Source organism: Temnothorax curvispinosus, unplaced genomic scaffold (assembly GCF_003070985.1).
Source record: "Temnothorax curvispinosus isolate PA1 unplaced genomic scaffold, ASM307098v1 QBEX01006175.1, whole genome shotgun sequence".
NCBI lineage: Eukaryota > Metazoa > Arthropoda > Insecta > Hymenoptera > Formicidae > Temnothorax > Temnothorax curvispinosus.
Window position 1 is genome coordinate 246672 of NW_020215955.1, and position 25419 is coordinate 272090.

Genomic DNA, 25419 nt, shown 5'->3' on the forward strand with positions numbered 1-25419 from the left:
GCTAGGAGGAAACGTTGGCTAGAGGGAGAGACGTCCTTCGCCGATGAAGTAGGAAAAGGAACACAATGAGAGCGAAGGGGGAAGGAGGGGGGCAGAAAGAGGAGAAGGGGGGAGGGCAGGTCGCGTGCCGGCGTGGTGCTACTCCGGAGCTGAAAGAGAGGAGAGCACTTACCTTACCGACGTCTCTCACGGTTAACACGCAGGGGAGCTCCTTCGCTATATTTCTCCGCGTGCGTTCTCACACACACAGGGAACGGGCGCTTCAATATACGTATACATGCGCGCGCGCGCTCGCACACAACGGCGCGGTTTCCCCTCCCACCCTACCCCGCGTGTGCGGACGTCTCTTCGGTGTGTTTCCCCGGTGTGTGGCTCACCTACCTACCTACCTACCTACCTACTTACTAACCTACCCGCACCGCAGCCTACGGATTCAGTCTCCCCGCCCAATCGACGGTACCCACGACGGTACGTACTCGCGTGTTTGTGTACGTCGCGGTTGTACGGTGTGTGCGCAAGACGTTTGTACGCGGCATCGCCCGCTTCACACATCGGCACACGGCTTACTCACCACCGTACGGACCACTCCGCTCTCGTCGCGTCTCACGAATCTCCTCCGAGAGCGCTCACGGTTTCTCGCTGATATTCCGCCTCGTCCGCGGCGCGAAGGAAAGAGAGAGATAGAGAGAGAGGAGGGGAAGGGGGAGGGGAGGGAGATATCACACGCCTCGAGAGAGGACCTGGACAACGGAGCACGGGTACCAAACGATCACCGGACGGTGGTGAGCAACGTGGTTGGCTCCTTCCGTCGCTCCTCCCGTGAGAGAAATCAACAGTCAGGACTCGACTGTCCTGTCGACACGACACTCGCGCGTTTCGATACACATCCGGGCTCGGCACCGAGGATTGACAGTGTGATCCCACAGGAATCGATCATCCTGTAGAACAATCACCACGAGGGAACCGTTAATAAGGTCGATTGTCGCCCTTTGGCGTCTGATCGGAGCACGAGACCAGAACGAACTCTAGTCAGAAAGAATAAGGAGAGAGAGAAAGAGAGAGAGAGAGAGGAGAGAGGAGAGAGGAGAGAACTGTCTCTCTGAGAAAACGGAAGGCTGTCTGGTGCGGTGTGTGATATACTAAAAAAAGGGACACGCGTCGTACATTCGCCGGAGCGGGAACGATCGAAACCGTTATCCGAGCACGTGGTTGCGGTACCACGAGGTGCAAGAAACGAGAGGCTTCCGGTTGGGATCCTGGATGTATTATCGTTGAGGAACGATCCGGTACGGCTTGGCGGAATGTTCGTGCGGACGTTCCAGTATCTCGTATTCTCGTAAGGGCCGACGTCTCGCGCACGTGGAAGGGCCCCTTCCACGAGGGGAAAAAGGGAGAGTGATCACGAGTGTGAAGATAGTGTGTTGTTATAAAACAAGTGTGTTCCTTCTACATCCATCACCCTTTCTTTCACCACTCCTCCCCCGGCGCAGTCTGACTTTCTCCCTTTCCTCTTCTTTTCCTTTTCTATTTCTTTTATCTCTCTTTTTCGTTCGGATTGCCTTATGAGCAGAGCAAAGGTGGAAAAGTGCCGCGAGTCAACGGAAGTACAGGAACCGCTGTCACCCTCGGCTTCAAGGTCGTGGCATGACGTATAAGGTAAAGCGATTTACGATTTTCTCTCTTCCCGTTTGTCGTCACGACGCCGGGATGCGGTGTATTGTTATGGTATTCCGAGCAGTGCTGCTTCTGAATATTTATGAGTGACGCGCGATCGGTATTTTCCAGAGGAGAACGAGAGCGTTTATAAACCATTTCTATTAATATTCCCGACATGATAATCTAATCGTATGCCAAATTGCGTCAATAATAATCTTTAAAAACCAGTTTGAATGTGAAATAAGATAGAACTTAGCAAACATCAAGTAACATGCAACTTCCAATTTCCTACTCAAACAATATAAATGCAGTATAACACATAAACACAATAATTAAGTATTGAAGAAGTTATAGAAAAACATACAATATTTTTTGGAAAAATTTAAAATGGTGCGATGGTTTACGTAAATTTATAATTCGCAAAATTTAAAGCATTTAATCTATCTATAAAATTAATTTGATGAATCTAGTTTTATAAGTTGAAATCACAATCTCGTATTCCTGTCTTCTTCTCTAGATAATATTGTAAAATGAACATTTCACGTTAATTTATAACTGTTTTTAAAAGTTTACAAACGGAATTTCAACGTTCGCAGTATTTGGATTCTGAATATTAAAAAAAATCTTTACGCTAATCGAAACGTTAACTCTCTCGGTTTTTTCTCGGTTGGTTCGGCCGTGCGTCCAACGTCGTCGACGAAATCTCGATTCGTACTCCTGGCGCCTGCGTCCCTCGCTCCCGGTAATTACAGAGTTCCTGTGAAATGCAGACACGGTGTCGCGTGCGCAGCAATCTGCGAACAGGAATATTGAATAGTAATATAGGCGAAGACACGGAGAGGTTTTCATTTGAATGAAAACAATCGAACGCTCACGAGTATGACCGCGGAAGTTGTCCGATAATTTGTCGACGTACGTTTATCGTCTGACAAGTGTGCACATTTTGCAAAAGTAAAATATGATAATAACTCAAATTAATTAATAGAATACATTAATACATAAATATTTATCTCTTACTATTTTTAGTGCCTTATACCATATATTTGTACATGCCTCGATATTTTTATAAAAATTATTAAGAAATCAATTAATCACCAATATTATACTTTGTAATATTTAGATATACAGATTTTTCGGACATTATCTAGATATCCTTTCGGATTATTTCCCGCAACTTTAGTAGCTAATTAATAACCATGAATTCAAATAGTAACTGACAGCACTAGAATTTACTAAAATACTTGTAATTATGAATCACGCTCGCATATTTTCTTACACGCGTAACCATTGCAGATTGACACCGAGAAAATCTTAGGTAACGCAATTAAAAGGGACACAAAGTCACGCCCATAAATTCGCGCTCTTCATAAGGTTCCGCGCGAAAATGCGTTGGTCGTCTAATTCGTTTCGAGACCAGTTCTGAAGCTGCGCTTGCGATTCCGCGCAAGAGCGAATCGCCCACGCTCGTCCTTATATCACCGAACGGTTCGTTTTGCCGCCCAAGAAAGCAGACGTTGCAAAAGCTATGTTCCTGCGTCATCCCTGCCGTTTCCTCGTTCATAAATTTACGTGCCTCCAGGCGCGCGCGACTGCGCCCATTCGAAGGATAGAGAACACGTGAGATTATCCGATACGCAAGACACGAGAGACCCCGATAAATATGTTTACGTTGAACTGGTCAAAACAACGAAAGCCACCATAATGCAAACGCAAAAGTGGCGGATGTCGAATCACGCGACATTCACATTAGTTACGAAATCTCCTCTGTACAAACATATCTGAGATATTTAATTATTAAGTGCCAAAAATAGCTATTACAAATTAAAGCTCTTACAAATTGTAGTCGCTGTGAATATCGCAATTGGAGAAAAAAAAAGAATATTCCTCGATGAAAACTAAAATCAGATTTCGCAAAGTTGATTTAATTTTATTTCTCTCTCGTCAAAAATCTCTCTCGGAGAATAAAGACGCGAGTCAGAATATTCGACTAAGTGGCACACGAGATATATACCAGCGATGCATTATTCATAGCGCACAGCTTGCGTCGATAACACACGCAATGGACGCGCTACCGAGCGTACGTACATTAACAGTTAATTGATAACAGGTAAGTCGAGTGCGGGACGCGGTGATTTTTGTTGCCGCCGAGCGATGCCGATCTCGATATAGACCGACCGACAACGCCGTTAACAGTTATGTGAAACCAATGCGGCCGAGAGCGGCAGGCCGCTCTTGTCCCGTGGCCCATTATTTTCCTCTCCCTTACTCCGTTGCTCGTGCTGTTGTCCGATCCATCTCTGCCTCGCTATCGGCAATTTGTTAGAATCGGCTTCGTACGTGCGCCGACGCACCCATGACTATCCGTACGCGATAAATCGCAAATTACGACGGGCGAGAACATCGCGCATCGCACGAAAGTAATTGTAAATAATACGCGCTGGATCTCCTCCTTTCGCCTATGGGAATAACGATAATTTGTACGACTGCGCGGCCAGAAAATTTGAAGAGGTAAATCTACGCGAGTATAACGAGTAAGATCTTCCAGACGTAGATCTTTCCCTCGCCGCGAAATAGATTGGCTACTTATACGAGATCGATCAGAGGAAAATAAATTCAGAGCTACAACTAATAATAAGAGATCGTGATAATAAGAGTCGCATTCATAGTCAGCGCGTCGTGAATTGAAATCGGATTTTGCATAAAACCGCTAAAATTTCGTTCGTTTTCATCAATTTACGTAATCGTATATTATTTTATGTATGAAAAAGTGACTTCATTATGTGTGAAAAAGCAATTAAATGTAGAGTCGAATAGAGCCAGAGATATCGAGTCAGATATGGTTTAATACACAAGCCATACATAATGACTCCGTTTTTCTCTTCAATCCCATCCTTGCAAAACCGAACGGAACATGGCAGTGTCAAGCGATATTACGCGAACGACATCGGGGGATCCTACTTCCTTTTTTTCCATTTCGTTACTCAACAATCCGGGCAAACGTATACAAGCGGTAGGCCGGTATTTGAATACGCGGCTATTACGGAGAGCACGACAATCATGAGAGATTCCCAGACGTTCGAACAATGTCCTCACCTCGATCCTGGACTGGCGCAAACGGCAATAAAACGGGCCTCGAACGACATTACCGTCACCGAGTACCGGCCATTAAGAACTTCTCTGCCGCGGTGATTCTATCAACCGGTGTCTTCCATAATCTGCAGTGATATATATACACACTGTCTTTATATTAAATAGTTATCACACATACATCGCAGGGTGATATTTAGTGCGTAATTAAATTATTTTTTTTTAACATTTATATGTGTTCTTAGTTTAATATTTACATAAAATCTGATAGTTTTTATTTTATATTTATAAATTAATTTATTCTTTCTTGAATTCTCCAGAAGAAAATTTAATGGAAGCTTTATATATTAGTACTACTGTTAAAAACAATTTATCCTTTTTTATTCTCTGTTAATTTTATTCTTAAAATACCTTCTTATCGCTGATTATACTTCAATATTTTTGACAAAGCCCTCTTTCGAGGTAAGGCTTCAATTTAAAGTTTCTCCATTGTTCATATATGCATATCCTCACTATAAACAATTCTTCACTTTTATAAAATTAAACAAAATATTTCAAGTCTAAAAAGATTATAATAATTTGATTTAATATTTTTATTAATGCTAAGGATAAAGGATAAATTGTTTTTAACAGTAGTCAACTGCATGTCGGCAAATAAAATTATTGGAGTAAGCGCAATTTTTTTACGACGTAAACAGATTCACTTTGTGATGCAAAATGAGCGTTAAAGAACGAACTTACATAAGAAGTCGTTTAAGAGGGGAAAATTGAAATAACTTTAATCGTCTTTTTACCTATGGCTATAAATGTAAATTTGTTTCGCGAGGAGGACGGGATCTTCGGTGGCATAAAGCTGATGCGTGGGCTCGCATGCCGAGTCTATTTATACATTCTCGCGCGTACAATGGACTCGCTGCCTTTAAATTAAATTCGAGCAGTACCGCAATGCCATTGTTAAATTTCATTGCCGTCCAGAAACTCTATCTCGTACTATACAAACAATCCACGTGGACCGAGAAAATTCCGGTTAAACGAAATTTATGATTCACGATCGAATGACAGTATACGTTTCCGTAATGAGCAATCACGATAAGCCGTTTTACATATAGCATCCGCATCTCATTAATAATAGCTAACGATAGGGTCGATAAATTTAACGTTATCTCACGATGTGCTCGCTCGCAGGAAAATAAGCAAACATTATAAATATATGTGTGTTATGCAAACCAGTTTATGAAGAAAATTATGCGCGTAATCCGCTAAAAATATCAGACTGCGCCAAAATCCTCATAAGAGATCGATCATAAAAGGCATTTATGCTCCGGCGGTTTAGTCGACTGCGTAACGGTTCTTAAACGCTCCTAAAGATTCAAGATAGAGCCGAGTCCTCTGTCTCTATTAATGTTGATTCTGCAAATTACGAATTAGCAATTAAATGTCCACTCGTGACGAAAATGAAAATTTACAAACTGATTCGACGTGAAAGATATGCAAAAACACGGGGAATCCGTTGCGAGCACGCGTTGCATCTCGCCGAAAGATCCTTCAGCGGCGGCCCAAAACACGAAGCTGACGCTTTTACGACCAAGCGGCAATCGTTGAAGATTACTGCGAACGTGTGATTTTTTTTATTTCGGCCTTGATTTATGTCTTGCGTCGAAAAGACGAAGTGCATCATTTAAGCAAACTGCATATCAATTAGCCGTTCTCGCCGAAAAAAAAACATGCAAATTATAGGCCGAGCCGTGCCGGCGATCTTCTTAACTCACGAAAGCACAAACAAAACACGCAACTTTGTGCAATGAATTTTTCATCCAATTTTACGCGAGGTACGTTGTAGTACTACAAAAAACGCATTGTCCGTTATTTAATTGTAGTGAACGGACGCGACGCCGCGACGTTAGCCTTGTGGCATGATAAAACTGCTGCATCGACTGCATCTTCGAGTGGACAATATGCGGTGACCTTGTCGGTGTGGAAAGATAATTGTAGCGCCTCGAGATGGAAGCTTAAATTTGAGGCCACAGCCTACATTCGTGATGTAAGAACGACGAGATAACATCGTGCGGTGCGTAAAGTGGCAAACGGAGATGTAAAAAAGGGCCGGACAGTACCTACGTGCTTTATTATTCAACGCGTATGTATGCGCGCCACCACTTATCCCATACACGCTGACCCTCTTATTTCATCTCGCGATTCACCACGGCCTCCTCGCCTTGCTATCTCGCTTAATCGAACATCTTAAATCGTATCATACAACTAAATAAACATTTAGCAATACCATCGATTGTGATATATAATTCAATCTCGTGCAATTAAATTGCGCGGAAAGTACGAATACAACTTGTACCAAAATTAATGCGAGAATTAATTTAATTTAATTGCTCGGTGACAATTTGCGACTGTATTTGCTGATTATGACCGAATTTTATGAGTCATTTAATTATCGATAATTAGGCTGCAGTAATCGAGCAATAATTCATTCGATGCGTACACGATGTTAGTTTCACTTTGGATGAATAATCAAATATATTTATATATTGCATTTACATTTTCTAATAAAAGATTGAGACACAAAATTCATTCAATAAGAATATAAGGCCAAAATTATAATAAATATAAAAGGTAGAAAAATATACAATTATATATAGATTAAATAATCTAAAGCTATAGTAGCCAATTAAATGAAAGCATTACGTAAATTTTGGCGGAAAAATAAAAATTAAAACAGATCAATATTAAAATCCAAAATTCAATCATACAATGGTGAGCAGATTCGATCGCGTGCGCATCATGTACGCATGTTTCTGAGTTTGCTTAATCAGCCCTCCATCATCGCTGAAGGTTGCGCACACTTGTTACTTCTTGCTCGTCATTGCGAGACGAGCCGCCTTCTGCCTTCGCATTGTTACATGCGAACATAATCATGAATTGAAATCGAAACCAGCATCTTAAGACGGTCAGTCATCTGACAAATTGAAGAGGGTATGATCGTGTACGCTACAATTTCGGTCGCTTGCTCATTAGTGATCTTTTACAATCATTATGTTGAACACGATAAACTTCAGTTAAATACAAATCTGAGAATATGAAAGACAATCGTCTTAAATATAAGTAAAAGTTTATTTACCACCTTGAGATATTGTAACTCATTTCATTTGCCTATCTATCGACGCACATAGGAATGTAGTGGACGTTACGAGAGCGCCGATTTATCAGGCTGGAAACGAAAATGTTCTCACGATCGATGCGGTCTATTAACGATCTACCTGCTCATTAAAAGCGCAGAAAATCTTTGCGAACGTCACGGCACCCTTCAGAGAGGCTGTGTTAGCCCACGCATCCTTTCACCAATTTTCGTTTCGTGCATCATTAGGCGGCGGCGACCTTGTGATGCTATACGAATACCATTTCGTTCCAAGGTTGCAAGGGCACTAGTAATTTAGGCATTGATTAGACCTAGGCGTGTCATGTAATATTTTACTATCGAGCACCTTGCTATCACGGCAACTTTTGACAAATTCTACGAAAAATTATGGCTAGTGGCATTAATATAATGACCAGGAAATACGTTTTGCTTTTAATACAAGAACAAGATTTATCTTTTAGTTTTGCACGATAAAATTTTAATCAGCATCTTTCTATATTTAAATTTTTTATTTAAAAAAATCGTAGATTTGTACGAATCTAAATACGAATATAAATGCTAATCAAGTATGTATTGATAATATCAAGTATGTATTTGATAATAATTTTAACGTATTGAATATCTCTAATCCAGATTCTTTTAAGTACGACAAGTACAAGTTAATTTTTTCAAGTAGAAATTAGTTATTAAACATAAATTTGTATAAAAACAAACTTTTAGTTTAATAAATTTTACTATAACTAACTTTTAAGTAACTTTAATCTTAAATCTCAGTTTTATCAATGTTTTACTAATACACTAAGTTCCTAATTATATATAATTACAACATGATTATGCCATTGTTCATTATTGCTTAAATTTATTTTTATATCCTTGCCAGTTTTTCTTTCGGCGTTTTACGTTCTTCATAAAATTCTTTTTTTCACAAACCTAGAAGAGAAACTTCAAATTTCTTCAATAAATTGCAAGATGTTCGATTTAAAATATATAAAAAAGCATTTTTTTATATCTAAAATGTATTTTCTACTCGCAAATGCATCGCGAGAAAAGAAACGTGACGATAACTAAAAGGTCGTCGGAGCGCAGAAAGAAATGGGCCACGAACAACGAGGCTGACAATGCCCGACAGTGTAAGGTCCTCGCGCTCTCGTCAGAGAGAAGGAAAGAGAAGGAGGAGAAAAAAGACGAAGAGATGGTGTTGACTAACAAACGATGATTTCGTCGTACTGCGTGAATATTTCATGAGGAAACGGTCGGAGATGCCGCGTAGAAGTTGGGCGGTACGGTGAACGAGATCGGCGGATCGGCAGACGATCGAGCGTGGAGAGGAGACGAGATAGATGCGTTACGACGAAGGGGACGACAAGAGGGAACGGTACCGATCGCGGAAGAGGACGGAAGACAGATCAGGGAAGGAGGTGGAAGTGGAAGGGAGGTTAAAGAAAGGGAATCAGGCCAACGGCTGGGCAATAACCGGCCCCAGAGGAAAATTCATGAAAATCTATTCCTGATTTCGTGGCCGATCGTTGTATATATTTATGCGCAATATGGAAGAGTCCGTGTAATCCTGTTGGCGATTTCAAGCGATCGAGGAGGGAGATTCCTCGGTTTTCCTTGTACGCCTAGCAAAAAGTTGCGCACCCCGACCGATGTGGCTCGTTTCAACGAAACGATTTCGCGTAATTTAAAAACGCGATAATTATTTAATTACAAACCGAGAGTAATTCGCTTATATTTAGTTTAACGAATGAAAGCATACGCGCCACCGTAAATGTATATTTTAAACGTTATAAGTGTTCGGATTTGATAAATGTTAAAATAATTTTTAGTAATCGTTGTAAATAACATTTCTTGATGCGAGAATAACAGAAATTTATATTATTATATTTATTTTATATTTATTATTATTATTTTATTAATTTATTATTATAACTTCAAAAATTAACACAATGTTTTGATGAAACTTGGATGATCCTATATATATGCTTCTCGAACTGAGAGAACATATTAATGAATCTATAATACATAAACCATCGAAGGGAGTTTATGTTAATTAAGAAGATCTTTTCTCATTAGTAATCATTATGGAAGGCAGTACTGAAGCAATATTAAATTAAATGTTTAATTACGCGACCGCTTCCTGATTCGCACTCGTCCGATACAAGAACTAATAATGTGCTAATCGATTAATTAGGAAGACACTTTCTAGAGCGTCCAATTAAATTACGTTCAGTCCACTCGGTCCCCATGTGCCATCACTCACGGGCGTTCCCCGTTTATTTTCTATACTGTCGTGCTTCTCGTTTTCTTATTCGCGGTCGATTTCACTCCTTTTAAATCACAATTGCTCGTTAAAGATGAAACTTTATTTTCTCAATTGCAAACCGGATCGATCGTTCGTGAAACGCTTAAAACAAAATTCGAACCTTGCGCAAGCTATATAATATTACGTTACCGTATAATAACAGTATAACACTTTATCGATGCGAATTATATATGTTTTCAAGAATTGTTATCATCAATTTAGCATATTTACATTACATAAGAAGGTAAACATTATTAATATTATAAGGACGTAGTAGAAAAATAACGTAATAAAAAGAACTTTAAATGTTTTTCTAAAATAATAATTTAATTTCAACAAATTATTATACAATATGTTAAAATTCCAGAACAATTTATCTTTGAATTATATTGCAATTATTCGATATAAACTTGTTGATATAAACATTAGCAATTTAAATCTGACATTTTCTCAAAAAAGTTAAATATCCAAAAAGAACTACTAAGATTTTATAAAAATAAATTTTCCGCTTTAATGTACAAAAATTTATTTAATTGCGTCTTTCTAAGTAAAAATTCTGATTATAATTTGAGAGAGAGAGAGAGAGAGAGAGAGAGAGAGATTTTATGAAATAATCTAGCTGGATATCAAAATAAAGATTTAATAAACCTGAGTCAAATTAACTATAAATTCCTAAGAGTATTATTCTGATAACAGAAACCCAATGCTGCTGAAACTGTTAATAGCTCCAATCAGCAAATGCTCGACGAGAGTCGTCGCGGACGAAATAGCGAGCGATTTTGTGTACTCATTGCGTTCGCTTTCCATCGGCTGCACTAACGGCCAGTTTCGCAAACTCGGATATCCGCCAGCGGGTAGAAACCATTTTCAGCGTGGCTAACAGAACTGAGAAAATTATTGTGCCTGATGATGATCGTGTTTAATGGCGGAACCAATTGTCTAATATCTCTGTTACGCCAGAACCCTTATTCATCGTCCTCTTCTCCCCGACCTCGCCCCTCCCCTCCTCGCCATCCTTCCTCCATACTTCTTCACCCTAATCCGCGATTTCCTGACGAAAGGCCAAACACGGTGGAAAGACGCTGCGGAATTCATGAGAAAGGCTCGTGTACTATTCGCGACGAATCTTGATGTTGCACCTGGCTCTTATATGTAGCCGCGGGTTGTACTAATACTTTCACAGTCGACTTTTATCGTGTGCAGCTTTTTATCAAATGTGAAACTATGTTATAAGCGAAACGAGGCAGATATCTATATAGCACCTGAATATTTACATATCCGTCTTTATAAGAATTTGTACAAATATATGCGAACACAATAAAATACTTATACTAGAAAATATATTTTATGATGTTAGCTGCATTTAATACCGTTCTATATATAAGATAATATGGTAACTACTTGTTAAAATTTCTCACTCTTCTTTCTATTTCGCGGTTTATAAAAGCAGTTAAATTACTGCATTTATTAAAAAAATAAATATTATTGTCTCTATTCCTCACAAAAAATTTTACGAAAAGTTGCTCCAAATAATAGAAACTGTTATAATTAATATTATTGAAAATAAATACGTTAAGAGTGTAAGAACTTTCAATTTTAGTGTCCTGCAAATTCCGTCCGATTGTCGGATCGACATCTGCGTCGAGAGAGAAGTGAAATCTCAATAAAATCAAGACGAGACACGAAACGAGAGCAACAAATTAAATGAGCAAAAGCGAGACGCGCGCACGAGTTTATTGAAATCTCAAGGAGGCGATTTAAAATCGTAATACGATACGCCGAGTTATTTCTTCCGTTTGCCATAACATAAACATTTTTCTCTATTTATAATACAAATATCCACGTCAAATTTTAATCTCGAAACTGGTCCATAAAAGTAACAAATTAAATCTCTTTAAAATCTATAACCATGTAAAAATTATTGAAGATTCGCGCAATATTGGAGGGATTAACATCGTGATCGTTCTTTTTATATAATCGGCTTCACTTATGAGTTACGCGGAATTCAACGGGGTTGTTAGTTTTACGGTGAGAGCGCGGATCGGGATTCCAGCGGCTCGCTTTACACCTCGGTTTCATAAGGAAACGTCCGAAGCGAGTCGCTATTTAACTAAATCACAGCGTGCTCGCATATAGAGAAAACTATCGAACAGTATAACCGCGCGTCTTGCCAAGATATGTCCGTGCATCTGAACGATTTAAAATTCCGCGGATACGCCATAAAAAAGAAAATCCCTGGTGAAGAGTCGCTTTCCGCGCGATCGCGATCTCCGCATTAAAATCGTTGGCAAATCCGAAATGCCGATCAATTTTCTTGCTTCCCCCACTACCCCCGCGAACGTTATCGGCCAATTGTCGGGTTCGCCGGGCCGGAAAAGCAAGTAAAAAAACTACGAGGTGGAAGTTAGTTTCGCTTGGGCAGATCCGAACACCGTCACGTTGCTCAATTCTGAAACAACCGATCTCGATGTAACAGTGACGGAATTGTATACCGATTACGCAACATTTCCCGACAGTTTTTGCGAGATGATAATAAATTGCCGGCTATACTTTCGATGTACCTCACAATTCGTCGCGAACGTGAACGTCTTAGCGTTTCTCGAAAATAGCGCGAGGAAGGATATGTGTAACACTCTTAATGACAGTGTCAATAATAATCACTTGATCGATTTTACCAATTTTTGATCCTATTAGAGTCACCGACTGTATATAAAAGTATAACCAATCTACTGAATCTTAATTCTTCCGTCTCAGCTCGAAGAAGCGAGAGAGATAGCCTTATTTAGTCGATAAGACCGTTGATGCGTTTCACGAGCGCGCTTCCGAGTAAATGAGACGACAGATCCCGAAGATTAATGATCGCGATCGGTTGCGAAGTCTCCGCGGAGACGTGATGAACCATGAAATTCGAAATGTTTTTCAACAAGTCACAATATCATCTTATTGCTTAGCTGCCATTTGACTCCTCAATTAAGGAAGATTGTTTTCGCGTTAATCGATTCGGAAAGGTGGGTTTTAATTTCCTATTGAGATAACATCGGAGAGACAAAAAGTGGAGTGGGAAAAGAAAAATACTCGCGTTACATGGAAATGTTTGGAGGATATATATACTGTGAAATGTCTCGCGTAAAAGTAGGCAAGTTACTTCCAAACGTGTCTGACCCGAGCCTGCCGGTTTCCACTTCCAAGAAGTGGCCGCGCGATTAGAACCGATTTACACGGATTGACTGCGATCTCGCGCTGTCTCTCAACTGTCGGTTTACGCGTAACGTCAGCTAGTGAATTAAAGAGCCATTAATTTACTTTCATAGGAAAAAGAATCCTCCGCAATACAACGCGTAAATAATTCATTCTAACACGATGGAACATCTACAAATCTCGCCAAGACCGGAACACATAAAAAAGATACAAGACTTTTAACTGCCTATTAAATGGCACTCTATTAACTGTATCGGAGAATACGCTTGAGGTTATACGTGCAATCGTAAATGATCAATTACTAAAATTAATAATGTGTTTGTCATTGCGATAGAGGTGCACTTATATCTTATTATTTATTACTTCAATTTCTAGTTATATTGAAAAAATCATTGTATTAAAATATCTATTAATATATTTTGTAAAAATTTATTAAAAATGATAACTACACAGATCTATAGACATATGTACAATTTGTTGGGTCCATAAATCTGCAGATTTTTAGACTGTTTATAACCGTTATAAAACCAAAATCGTTATAATTGTAAAATCATAAATCTGTTAATTATGAATATTTTGTCCATTGCGCGTTTTTGAACAAGTTATGTCCAAATCGTAAAAAAATCTTATAAAATCGCGTTATATCATGCAAATCTTATAGAGAAATATCTTTTCGAAACAGTCGCCTCTGAGTGATTCGATCGAGAAAAACGATCGCCATACGAAGAAAGATCGATTGCGTGCAAAAAGTCGAGTCTCGATCTGCGGTGCGAGTGATGCGGGATCCTCCGAGAGAGATAAATCGTCACCGAAGGAGGAGCGTATTTATGGGCAGACATATACCGAATGACAATGCCGACGTTTGCACGCGTTATTGGCAAGACTACCGGCTACGATAATGTCTATGAAGGAACGAGAACCAGAGGAGGGGACGCGCGTGGGCGCCGCACATGTCGGCTCCCGCGTACAACCCGGGACAGCATTCAGCCTTTTACGTCGCGATGCCAAGCGGAATCATAAATAATAATCGTCGGATTATCGGCGGATGCACGCGCGCGTACCTCTCGACGTAATGTTGTCGGCGAATTAATTCTCGCGGCGCGGCACGGTGCTGCGCCACGCTGCGCCGCGCTGCGCTTTATAGCGTGCGCGCGAGATCCATAAATAATGACCGACGACTGCCAACCGAACTGAGAAAGCGACGTTTAAAAGCTGAAACACTACGCACCGACTTCGATGCGTGGCGTCTTTGAAAGCACATCGCGACCTTTCACCATCCGTTCCCTCTTCGCGGATTATTTACTACCTGTTACTCGTTGGACGCATTAATCCAGGCCGAGGACTCAAAACGAAGACATCGGAAGCGGTGGCCTTCCCTTTAAAAGTATTCAGGTTGATCTTCGTAAAGAGTGATACATTCTTCTTTAAAGTCGTCACAGTCATCTACAGTCCTTTAACAATATAGTCCTTTCGTATATATATTTCTGAGTCGGTAACATTTTCTTCTGTTTAAAACACATCATAAAAATATCTTCAAATATGTGGAGGATTTATATTAAAAATTTCAGTCAATTTTTGAAACTCTATGTTGTGATGTATAATAGATTTATCTTACGATTCTTACGCTAGCGCCACAAATATTCTAAGAATTAAAATTGGTTACGTAAAATTACTGAGTGGTTTTTGCGATTATTCGCTGGAAGATATTCTCAATTTGTTCTCGGCTTTAATAGCGGTAAAATGGTTCGCGATCCGCGTGCGTATCTCCTTTGTATCCTTTGTTTACATCCTTTCACCGAGAGACGCTGAATGATGCGTCGCGCACACGTTCCGATGAATCATAGCGGCTAATGAGCCCGATAAACTTCGCGTAGTAACAATTTTTCTTTACGACGAAGAAGACGTTCTGCGCGTTACGTGATCGCGCGCCACGTCATATCTCCGGTCTTTATAATGTAGCCAGAGGGGCAACGCTCGTCGCCACTAACACGATAATGAGACAGACGCGGGATGGAGCGGAGGGAAACTATTTGCTTGTACCTCGCTCTCTTTCAGCGTAATGAATACATTTCTTTGGAGCCGAGCAGTTTTTCGCATTACGCGCGTCGTTACACGCTGTATTTCCCAAGCTTATAAAGAATCGATATACGCATTTCTAGTAATATAGTAATAAGGTAATTGGACAAGAGAATCTCGGTAACATGAACGCCAGTAGCGAGTGCGAAAGAAACGCGCTTGCACCCTTCTGTGACTTCTCATGAGAAGAGGAACATGCGGTTAAAGTGTACTCTTCTTCTGACAATGAGTACACGTTTTATGAAATAAAAAAACTCTCTCTTTCCTTTCTGTCAATTAATACTCATTACAAATCAAAAGAATTGTGATATTTTTATTTAACGAATGAATATTCTTTTCGTGCGGGCCGAGGGCCAAGTCGCGAGATGTGATACCGATTGCCCTCTCGTCCCCGAAAAGGATCGATGATGCGCAATACATCATATTCATCTTAGTTGCAGTTAGAATCTGATGATTTATAGAGTTGTTTTAAAAATTCTATTTATTTTTTGGGGTGCAGGGGAGTCACGAGAATATTCAAATGCGCCCAGAACTACCACAAGAAATTTCGTGACTGTGTCGCACACGGCGAGTAATATTTTCGCGTCGCGCAATGTATCAATTTAGCGACGTATGGCGCACTTTATCTCCGACAAGGTTGTGTTTAAAGCGGCGCGCGTCGTAATTAAATACCGGCACTTCTTGGTTGGCTTATCGGTAGGAGCGATCGCGGACCCCATACGCGGGTCCCACGCGTGGAGAGCGAGGAAGGACACGCGGCCGCGTGGATCGATGATACTCTTATTTTTTTCCCTTCCTTAACTCCATCCCCCCCTCCCCCGCGACATCCTTAGAGCGTAGACGGAAGAGACTGCAGAGAGAAATTGTGTCAGCCGAAAAAAAACGGTCGATTGAAATCTCGCGCGCGATCCGACAACGCGACCAAGTAACTCATTGTCGGTAGGATAACGAGTGACGAATTCGTTGAACGCACTGTAAATTTCGAAGCAAGTACTTACGAGCACATGCGCGTGAATATATCGCGCGCGCTTGTGCGAAATATGAATCTTTCTCAAAGACATCTTGAAAAGCATGAAAGGCACGCTCATTCATTAAATTTATTTGTTATTCTGAGGAATATTACTTGAGTGTTATTTGAATATAGTATAAAAATATTATTTAAATATTATTTAAAGTTCCTGCAAATTATAAATAATTTAACAATGTTGTGACCGAAGCGGACATTGCATTTGTAAAAAGAAGAAAAAAACCAGCGACAAATCGCAACGCGGAAATTAAGATCGCACAATACTTCAGTAATCTAAGGATGTTGGAGGGGAGTGATTCAATGAAGATTTCGCTGCCGCGAAGTGTATTAAGATCCGCCTATTATGCACGCGAAGAAAATTGGCGCTTCCTTCTTTTGGTCCCGCTCGGCTCTCTTTTTTTCTTTGCGAACGAAGAAAGAGGAATTACGTCACGCGAGAAAAAACGGCCGATTAAAATCGTCTTCGTGCTCGACAAGCGACCAGGGATGTCTCTTTTGGATAACAAGTAGTGAATAAATATGCGTTACATGACCATCGTTTATGGTATGTTACACACGCGGGAATTAATTAAAGTGAAAATAATCGTCACCTGCCTGCGATTCGCAAAAGCCCGATCTTATATTGGTATCTGTGAGACGGCACCTACTTATCATAAATTGATAAAAAAATAAGCGTGGCTCGGGGAAAATTACAATAAATTAAATGCTAAAGATTGTGTTTGTATATGCGTATGTGTAGATTCTTATATATAAAACATATGTAAAAAACCGAAGAGATTTAAATATTTATAGACAAAATGTGACATTTGTATATAACTTTTTTTAAATTATTTCTACCCGAATCTCATTTATTCTGATAGATAGAAAAACCGTATTATATACATATAATAAAATGATAAAGAGCATTCGTATCGAGAGATGTATTCAATAGAGTATCGCGCAATATCAAGATGCATGCGGCCCTGGAGAAGCACTTATCGTACACGTAGGTGAATGTCGGCAGAGAAATCATACCAGCAAGGACGACGTAGCGAGAGAAAGAGCAGGACAGGGTGAGCGGACTGAGCGGGAAAGAGATACAAACCACGCCCGGGCTCATCCCGACTTTCTAGAAACCGAAAACTGGATCGCGGCTACCAACATCTCGGGAGATCTCGAGAAACGTCAGTCCCGGTTGATTCACGTAACAGACGTCAGTCCTCGCCAACCGCGCTCCTCTTTCTTTCGCTCTTCTTATTTCTCCTCCTGTTCCGCGTAACCGGCTACCATTTCCCGTGGACATTACTCACTCTCGGCCGCTCAGAGAAACTCCGCTCGGCGCAGAAAAAAATCCGAGATTTTTAAAACAAATTTAATCAAGCCGATCGGAGAATGCGCTGCATTAGAATCGATAATATATTTTATTTCTGGCTTATTCCATTGCGCACTATTTTTTAATAAAAGTCAAATTTGATATTTAGATTATAAATCTTCGATTTTTATATCAAATAACTAAATGTACAAAATTTTTTAAAATAAAAACAATTTACAAACTTTGAATTTTTGAATTAACCTATCTATCTTTATCTATCTATATTCTATGTACATAAAAACAAATGTCCTGATTGACTGACTGACTGACTGACTCATCAACGCTCAACCCAAACCTCTAAACCTAGAAACATGAAATTCGGGGAGTATATTCCTTCCATGACGTAAGCACCCACTAAGAATTAAGGGATTATTTTCATGGATTCCTATCTCTTAGACCCGATGAAATATCGATTTGGTTTTTCATTTAAAGTAGTTCATACCGTAGTGAAACACTAGTATCAAGCTAGTGTACTATATTTTGATATAGTATTATATAGCAATGCATTTAAAAATGATATCGCTTAAAAATGATATCGATTCCTTCGCTATAACATGTTACCCAAAAGTTTAAACAACTCGATCCAAGCACAGATCGCTAGGTTCTCATCTTCTTAAATTCGACAGGGCGTCGCCCGAGGATGCGTCCGCACTCGAGTCGCGCGAAAGTTTCTCCTCGCGGAGTATTATTACGGGGAACAAGGGAAAGTACATGTAAATCGAGCTTAATCGACCGCATCTCTCGCCGGACAACACACACGTTCTACTACTATCACTTTCTTGCGCGCGAGGCAGCGACGGCGACAGCAAGCGACAATACAGAAAAATCGACCGCCGCGATCGGTGTCGCGTCGCGCGTACTTTCGACTTCGAAACCCAAGTCTCAAGGAATCCCTCTTAACGCCCATAATTAACGCTTTTCACTATTATCGTCGGACGAGCGATATTTTTGCGCTCGTCCGCTCTTTTTCCGCCTCGCCCTCTCGGCCGCGCTGATGGCACAACGAGCAGATTTCTCTTTCGCCGAAGTGGACAACCGAAGAGCGGATTAGAGTTTCTGGTTTGTAACTGGATCAGTCCAAGCGCAACGATACACAGACAGAGCCATCGATCGCTAAACGATCGCGATCTCCATCGAGATATATATATAGATATGTTTACGACTTGGTGATGAAACCCATTAAATCATTGCATTAATTGCTTATATCTGCGACGGTGAGAGATTTTCCAGATCGTGTTAGCATATTTAAAGCTCATGAGTAAATTTAACATGCACTGAGAAAAATGGCCAGCAACTTTAAAACTATTTTATCTGACCAAGCTTAACATCCAATGCAATACGTTATATTCAATCAAAAAATATTTTGACAAAATATAATAACCGATGAAATCGAGTGACATCTGATGAAAAGTTATCCGATTATGTCAATGAGCTGAAATTGTTATCCGATATATCACATTTAATACCCGATTAAATATGCTTTATCCAACATTGTATAAAAATATTCACACAATGAAATGTAATAACTTGTAGTTTATCTATTTGTTCTACTATTAAAAAATATATTTGATTTGTCCCATAAACTTACTCTGTGTACGTGTAATGCATTACATATACAAAGAGAAGAAAATTAAGTTTCTTTAGATTTACATTTCTTTAAATTTGATTTTTAATCGTTTTTAACTTTGATTTGATTATATATTTTATATTTCTCTGTTGTACTGTTGGAAAAATCAACAAATATGTATATAGTCACGGTGAGATATGTTTGCGATATACTTAATAAAAGCTTCTCGCGTTTCTACGTTTAGCTCGGTAGCACGTGGCGATTGAAGATAAAATATACTCGCCTTCTCGCCATGCGCGGATAGAGACATCAATGCTTGCAAGAACACGCGGAAAGCAGTGATCTCGACATAGCTGCGTCACTTTCAGCCGACGAATCGACTTATCACGGCGATCTCTCCGCAGTATATGACAAACAAAAAACATTATTTTTCTTTCTTCAGAAACTGAATATTCCGTGCGGGAACGCCGGGAACGTGTCGATAATTATTGCAGCTGGCAAATAAACATGACAGAATGGTAAAACGGAAGATAAAAAATGTGAAATATTCCTTGCGTTCATGACTTATGAAATTACATGTGTTGAATTAATTCCTCCATCATGTTTACATTTTAAATTTCATATCTGTATTCTAGCAATTTAAATGTAACAATCAATATTCATGATTATACACATTCAAAACATTTTCTATTTCTTCTTTCCTATTGTATCGTTTGCGTAGGCCGAGACAAAAGAAAAGAATTTATCGTTATTAAATTAGTTATTAATTGGTTATTAATTGGTTATTAACTTATTAATTGGTCACAAGCATAGCTTCGCGGATACGCGTGCGAAAATTACGTTTTTGGAATTGTCTTCGGTTTATTTACCTTATGTTTCTTTAAGACGTGAACTAATTGACAGCATGTTTATATTTAACCGACAAGTTGTTCAAACAGACCTTTCGAATTGTTACAGATATCGTTACTTCGTTACATCGCGGAAGAACTTACGGTATCCTATTCGCTGACGAGCGAGACGGAAAAAATTCGAGCAAAATTAACTGCGCGTATGATCGCGATCCATTAATAAAATTCTGTCAATTAGCGGGCGCTACGGAGTCCGAAGCACGTGCCAGAGTGAAACGGTGAAGCATTTAGAAACAGGGCATAAAACGAGAGGAAGAGAGAGACAGAGAGAAAGGCTCGACTGAATGATCCATAATACGGGATCGTAAAAATCTGATAGACACATCTTACATATCTGGCAGGTGTTCCTACTTCATCTATATTTTCTTTTTCTATCCCCGACGTCTGACGTCGAACGGTAAAAATGCGAGCAGGTCGATTTGCCCGGGAGATCGATTTCTTCGGCTTCTAAAATCTTCGACGTAGCCTCGGGCCGAAGACACATTTATCACAACGCGATTGATGCCTTGATTTATCGAGTCCCGTTGCGTTCCCTCTCTTTGCCTTTCTCTCTTTTTTCACTCTCTCTTTCTCTACCCTGTCTCTCCCTGCCTGTTTCGCGCTACGATTCACGATGATGTCGAGAAAGGAGAGAGAGAAGGAGATCCTTTCACTAATGTTTCCAAATAGCGTCGTTTCCTAGCGATTCTATAACGCTTATCCATTCTTCTCGACTCGACGTAATCTGGTTCTATTACGAGCGACAGAAAGAAAGTCTGGCACGATGAGTTTTTGATTTATGAAACACAAGCGGTGAGGCTCGCTTGTCAACCGGCCGATGTTACGCGATACGTATATCTAATAATCGGTTGTGTCTATCTAGAGATGCCACAGATTGGTATATTCAATTACTTTTGATTGATGTTTCGAGTGTTGTAATCGGACGTGACCTTAAAATTTATCTAACACCACACGTCTACGTTGCTCAACAACATATTTTTTATTTTCGCTATTGTCTTGTCAACTTCAAATTTTGCTATTACTTAAGAGATTAATATTTTAACATAATATTCCAAATATATATAAAGTGTAAGCCTAGACAAAAGAAAATAATTTATCTTTGTTAAAGCTCTTTATTAATTAGTCATAGTAGGCATGACTCCGCGAATACTTACGCGCGCGAGAACAATTACCTTTTCGGAATTGTTTTCGGTTTATCTAGCTGCTGGTACAATAAAGCAATCTTATTCTAAATCTTTACGTAGCCGCCCTATTAACATATTAGAAGCCGTTGTCTCCTCGGCTTCCATGAAAAATACAAATACCTAAATTAATATGGAACGTTTCTCAATATTTCTAAAAATTTCGCTTACAAAAAAATATATTTAATGTTAATAAGTTAATAAGTTTTGTAATTTCTAACGTGTAAATTGCTTTATGATTCACATGTTTAACAATTTTCTATGTAATTACCTTCCTCCATATGGCTAGATATTTTCAATTTAATAGCCAAAAGTAAAAGATATAATTCCCTTTAAAAATATAAATTGGAAGAGGCTGTAAGGGTCACGCGCGGTTTTTAGTGCGTAGTATCAATATCACTGATTTATTGTTCAATTACATCCATCTGTACGTTTCGGCTCTAATTTGAGCCATCTTCAGCGGTATATTAAAAAGTATAAAATAATAAAACTATTCTTCTTTACAACATGGTGAGTTTACTGATTGGAAATTTCACAGAAACATAATAAGACTAAAAGATCCATATCTGGAAAAGTAATTAAGATGTTACAATAGGGTTTATTTAAACAATGCTACAATTAAACAATAAATCAGTGATATTGATACTACGCACTAAGAACCGCGTGTGACCCTTTTACAGCCTCTTCCAATTTATATTTTTAATTTTGAGGGTCCTTATACTATTTTTATTTAATTCCTTTTAGTTTATTATTTATTAGCTAATTAAACGTGTCATACATTCCACGTTTTAGATTACCGCAAGCGGAGAGCAGGAGCAAGGCCGAGTGATAGAGGCAGTGTGATGAGCGGATACCTCGGTAGCATCACCCTGCCCCCGACGTTGCTGCACGACCCGAAGTACCCTCCAGCCATGCGGGAGAAAGACTCGAGTCCGAGAAAGATGCCGGGCCACATAAGCCCAAAGCAAGCTAGCATTTATCCTCTGAGCGTCCGCGTGCCGGACGTAGAGGAGCTGCCATACGATCTCAGCCACGGTCACGGCCGCGGCATGTCGAGCCCGACGAATCAGCAACAGCAGCAGCCGCACATGAGTCCCGCGGCCCGACCGCCCCAGCCGCATAATCAGGACGAGCTCGACTGCGAGCCGCTTGATCTTCGTGTCGATCACAAGAAGGAGCGGCTCAGGGATGAGAACCAAAACGAGATCGAGGTGCTGAATCAGAACAGCCTGGGCGGTAGTAGTCTGCCCTACCACACGGTGCTCTTTCCACAGCATCACGCGATGCACCCGCTCGTTCTGGAAGCGATGTACAGGTCACATCATCACAGCTCGCCAGTGCCCGATCTGCCAAAGATCCAAGTCAGAGCGCTACCGACAATGGTACCCCTGCCGCCCAACAGATTTTCCTCGACCTCGTCATCCACGTCCTCCTCGTCCTCGTCGCAGCCGACCGCGAGAGCTGTCAGTCCGGCCGTTGGTCAACAATCCCAGCATCAGCAGAATCATCCCTCGCAACAGCAGCAACAGCAGCAGCAACAACAGCCGCAACAACAGAGCTCGAGTTTGCCGCCCTATTCGATCAGCATGCAAGCGGGTCTCAAGCCCAAGGACAGATACTCCTGCAAATTCTGCGGTAAGGTCTTCCCTAGATCGGCGAACCTGACGAGACACCTGAGGACGCATACCGGCGAACAACCGTATAAGTGCAAATACTGCGAGAGGAGCTTCAGCATCTCCAGCAACCTTCAGCGTCACGTCAGAAACATCCACAACAAGGAAAAGCCGTTTAAGTGTCCGCTTTGCGAGAGATGCTTCGGCCAACAAACCAATCTGGATCGTCATCTGAAGAAGCACGACGCGGATGGGCCGACGATACTGGATGAGGTCAGATCGAGGTATCACGGTCAACTTCCGCGAGCCGACGATTCCTACTTCGAGGAGATCCGCAGCTTCATGGGAAAGATCACCTCGCAACGACAGAGCATACCGTACTTCCCTGGTCTACTAGGTCACGCAACTGATGACTTCAGAAACGACAAGCAGCAACTGCAGCTGGAGGAAAAGCGAGGCGACTCGTCGTACTTCAGCGACCGGGACAATCTCAGTTCGAGGTCGAGCAGTACGGCCAGCAGGCCGGAGAGCGTCCAGGAGGAACAAAGGGAAGTGAACTCGCCGCCACTCTCTCCCGGCAATAATACCTGAATCCTGGGGCGCGATTATCAGCATGATAATCCAGTTAAGAAAGGTTTTCGTCGGTTCATCAAAGCGCGATAGAGTTCGAGAATAAGAGAAAATTCGATATTTTGAACCGTCGGAATTGACTAAAAGCGAAAGACTTGAAAAAATTAAACTTTTAACAAAATTCCATAAGATATTGCTACGAAGAACTATATTATTTACAGTGATCTTAGATTAATTCGAAACTACATTATGAGGTAAATTATTTCATTTCCTCGTAGAAATTCCTATAAGCCGAAACGTAAAGGTAAACCGGCGGAATCTGTGAAGAAAAAGAAAGTGATCTATAGATATTGATAAAGATAAATCCTAAAGATCGGCGACGAATTCCTTGCTCGAACTAGCGAGCAACAGTCGAATCAGTTTTTTTATTCTAGGTTTTAATAATTACGGACTTTAAAACGAATTCGCAGAATGTTAACCTGAAGGATTAATACGTAGATTCAATTTACTGTGAGAGATAAATTAAAACGTGGTGCCTTGAAGAAACATGTGCCTAACTAGGATGTATCGTCCTTCAATCCTGAAGAATACGATCCAACCGGATCAATATAAAAAGCCTTAATAATAAAGTTAGATAAACAATTAACCTACACTAAATATCGTACAATATTAGAATATTAGACTTAAACGCGTGCTTGAGTGAGCCGGAAAGTCATAGAAAAATAGCCGGAGTTGATCGTAATCTATAGGACCGATTTGTGAAGATGGAAAAGATGAAGTCTATATTTAATATAGACTTTTACTTTATAAGAGAAGATGTAAATATATCTCTTGCGTTTTTTGGTCTGTAAAATTTAATATTTAATTTTATTCATTTTTATTACATCCATCTTTTTAATTTGATTGGAGAATTGCAATTCTAAGTGATATAATCTATATAAAGTATAGAGATTATTATACGTGTTAAATTTTTATGTTTTTTTGTGAAACGAGATGAAAGTTGCACTTGGTATTACACTTAATAAATTTCGATCTTACATAAATTTTACCTTAAATATATTTGTGTCTTCTCTTTCATATTTCTCACATACAAGCTCAATATTAATGATAAGGAGCATTTTGTTCATTCTACTCCCTTCGTAGGCACAATTGTAGAATCATCAACAGAATGATGTGTACAAGACATAATTAATTTATGCTTACAGGCTGTCGCAATATTTTTATTCTTACTTAAGGGGATCCTGCAGTGACTGGCGAACTTCCTCGATGTCGATAATGTCAACCTTTCTAATTTTGTTTTCCCTATATCTGTCTTTGTCTAACGAAATGACATCTGTCCTTTTTTCGATTGCTCGCCATCTCTCGCAAGATCCGGCAACTACTGTTGCTGCTCTTCTTGTCATTTGCATCCGTATTTGCATTACTAAAATAATTTTTCGATGGATCTTTTTTTGTACGCATTGAATCTTACTTCTACTTGCACGATATTATTCCTACATGTTTTCCCAAGGGCAGATGATAAAAATTATGTATGTATAAACTGCAGAATTTTTGTTTTAAGCAAATATTGTCGTCAGGTGACAGCTGCGTATGTGCCCAAATAAGTAACATTTTTAATTTTTTGGCGTTTTTGATATAAAATCGCGTTTTCTGCCCTAGATTTTTGTGCGTACTTTAATTCTAGACCAAAAACTTGCAATTCTGTAAAGCCAATTAAAAGATCCATCGAAAA

At 39.9% G+C, this 25419-nt stretch overlaps 1 protein-coding gene across 1 annotated transcript; it reads left to right on the forward strand.

The window, feature by feature from the left end:
- The first annotated feature begins 697 nt into the window (after nt 1-697).
- LOC112455552 (transcription factor hamlet-like) lies at nt 698-24915 on the forward strand. Its single transcript, XM_025017558.1, has 2 exons — nt 698-1656; nt 22297-24915. The coding sequence occupies exon 2, from the start codon at nt 22347-22349 to the stop codon at nt 23706-23708; it is 1362 nt and encodes a 453-aa protein (XP_024873326.1). The 5' UTR covers nt 698-1656; nt 22297-22346; the 3' UTR covers nt 23709-24915.
- Nucleotides 24916-25419: the final 504 nt, after the last annotated feature.

Coding starts and splice junctions, on each gene's coding strand:
- LOC112455552 (XM_025017558.1), top strand. CDS start 22,347: ATGAGCGGATACCTCGGTAGCATCACCCTGCCCCCGACGTTGCTGCAC.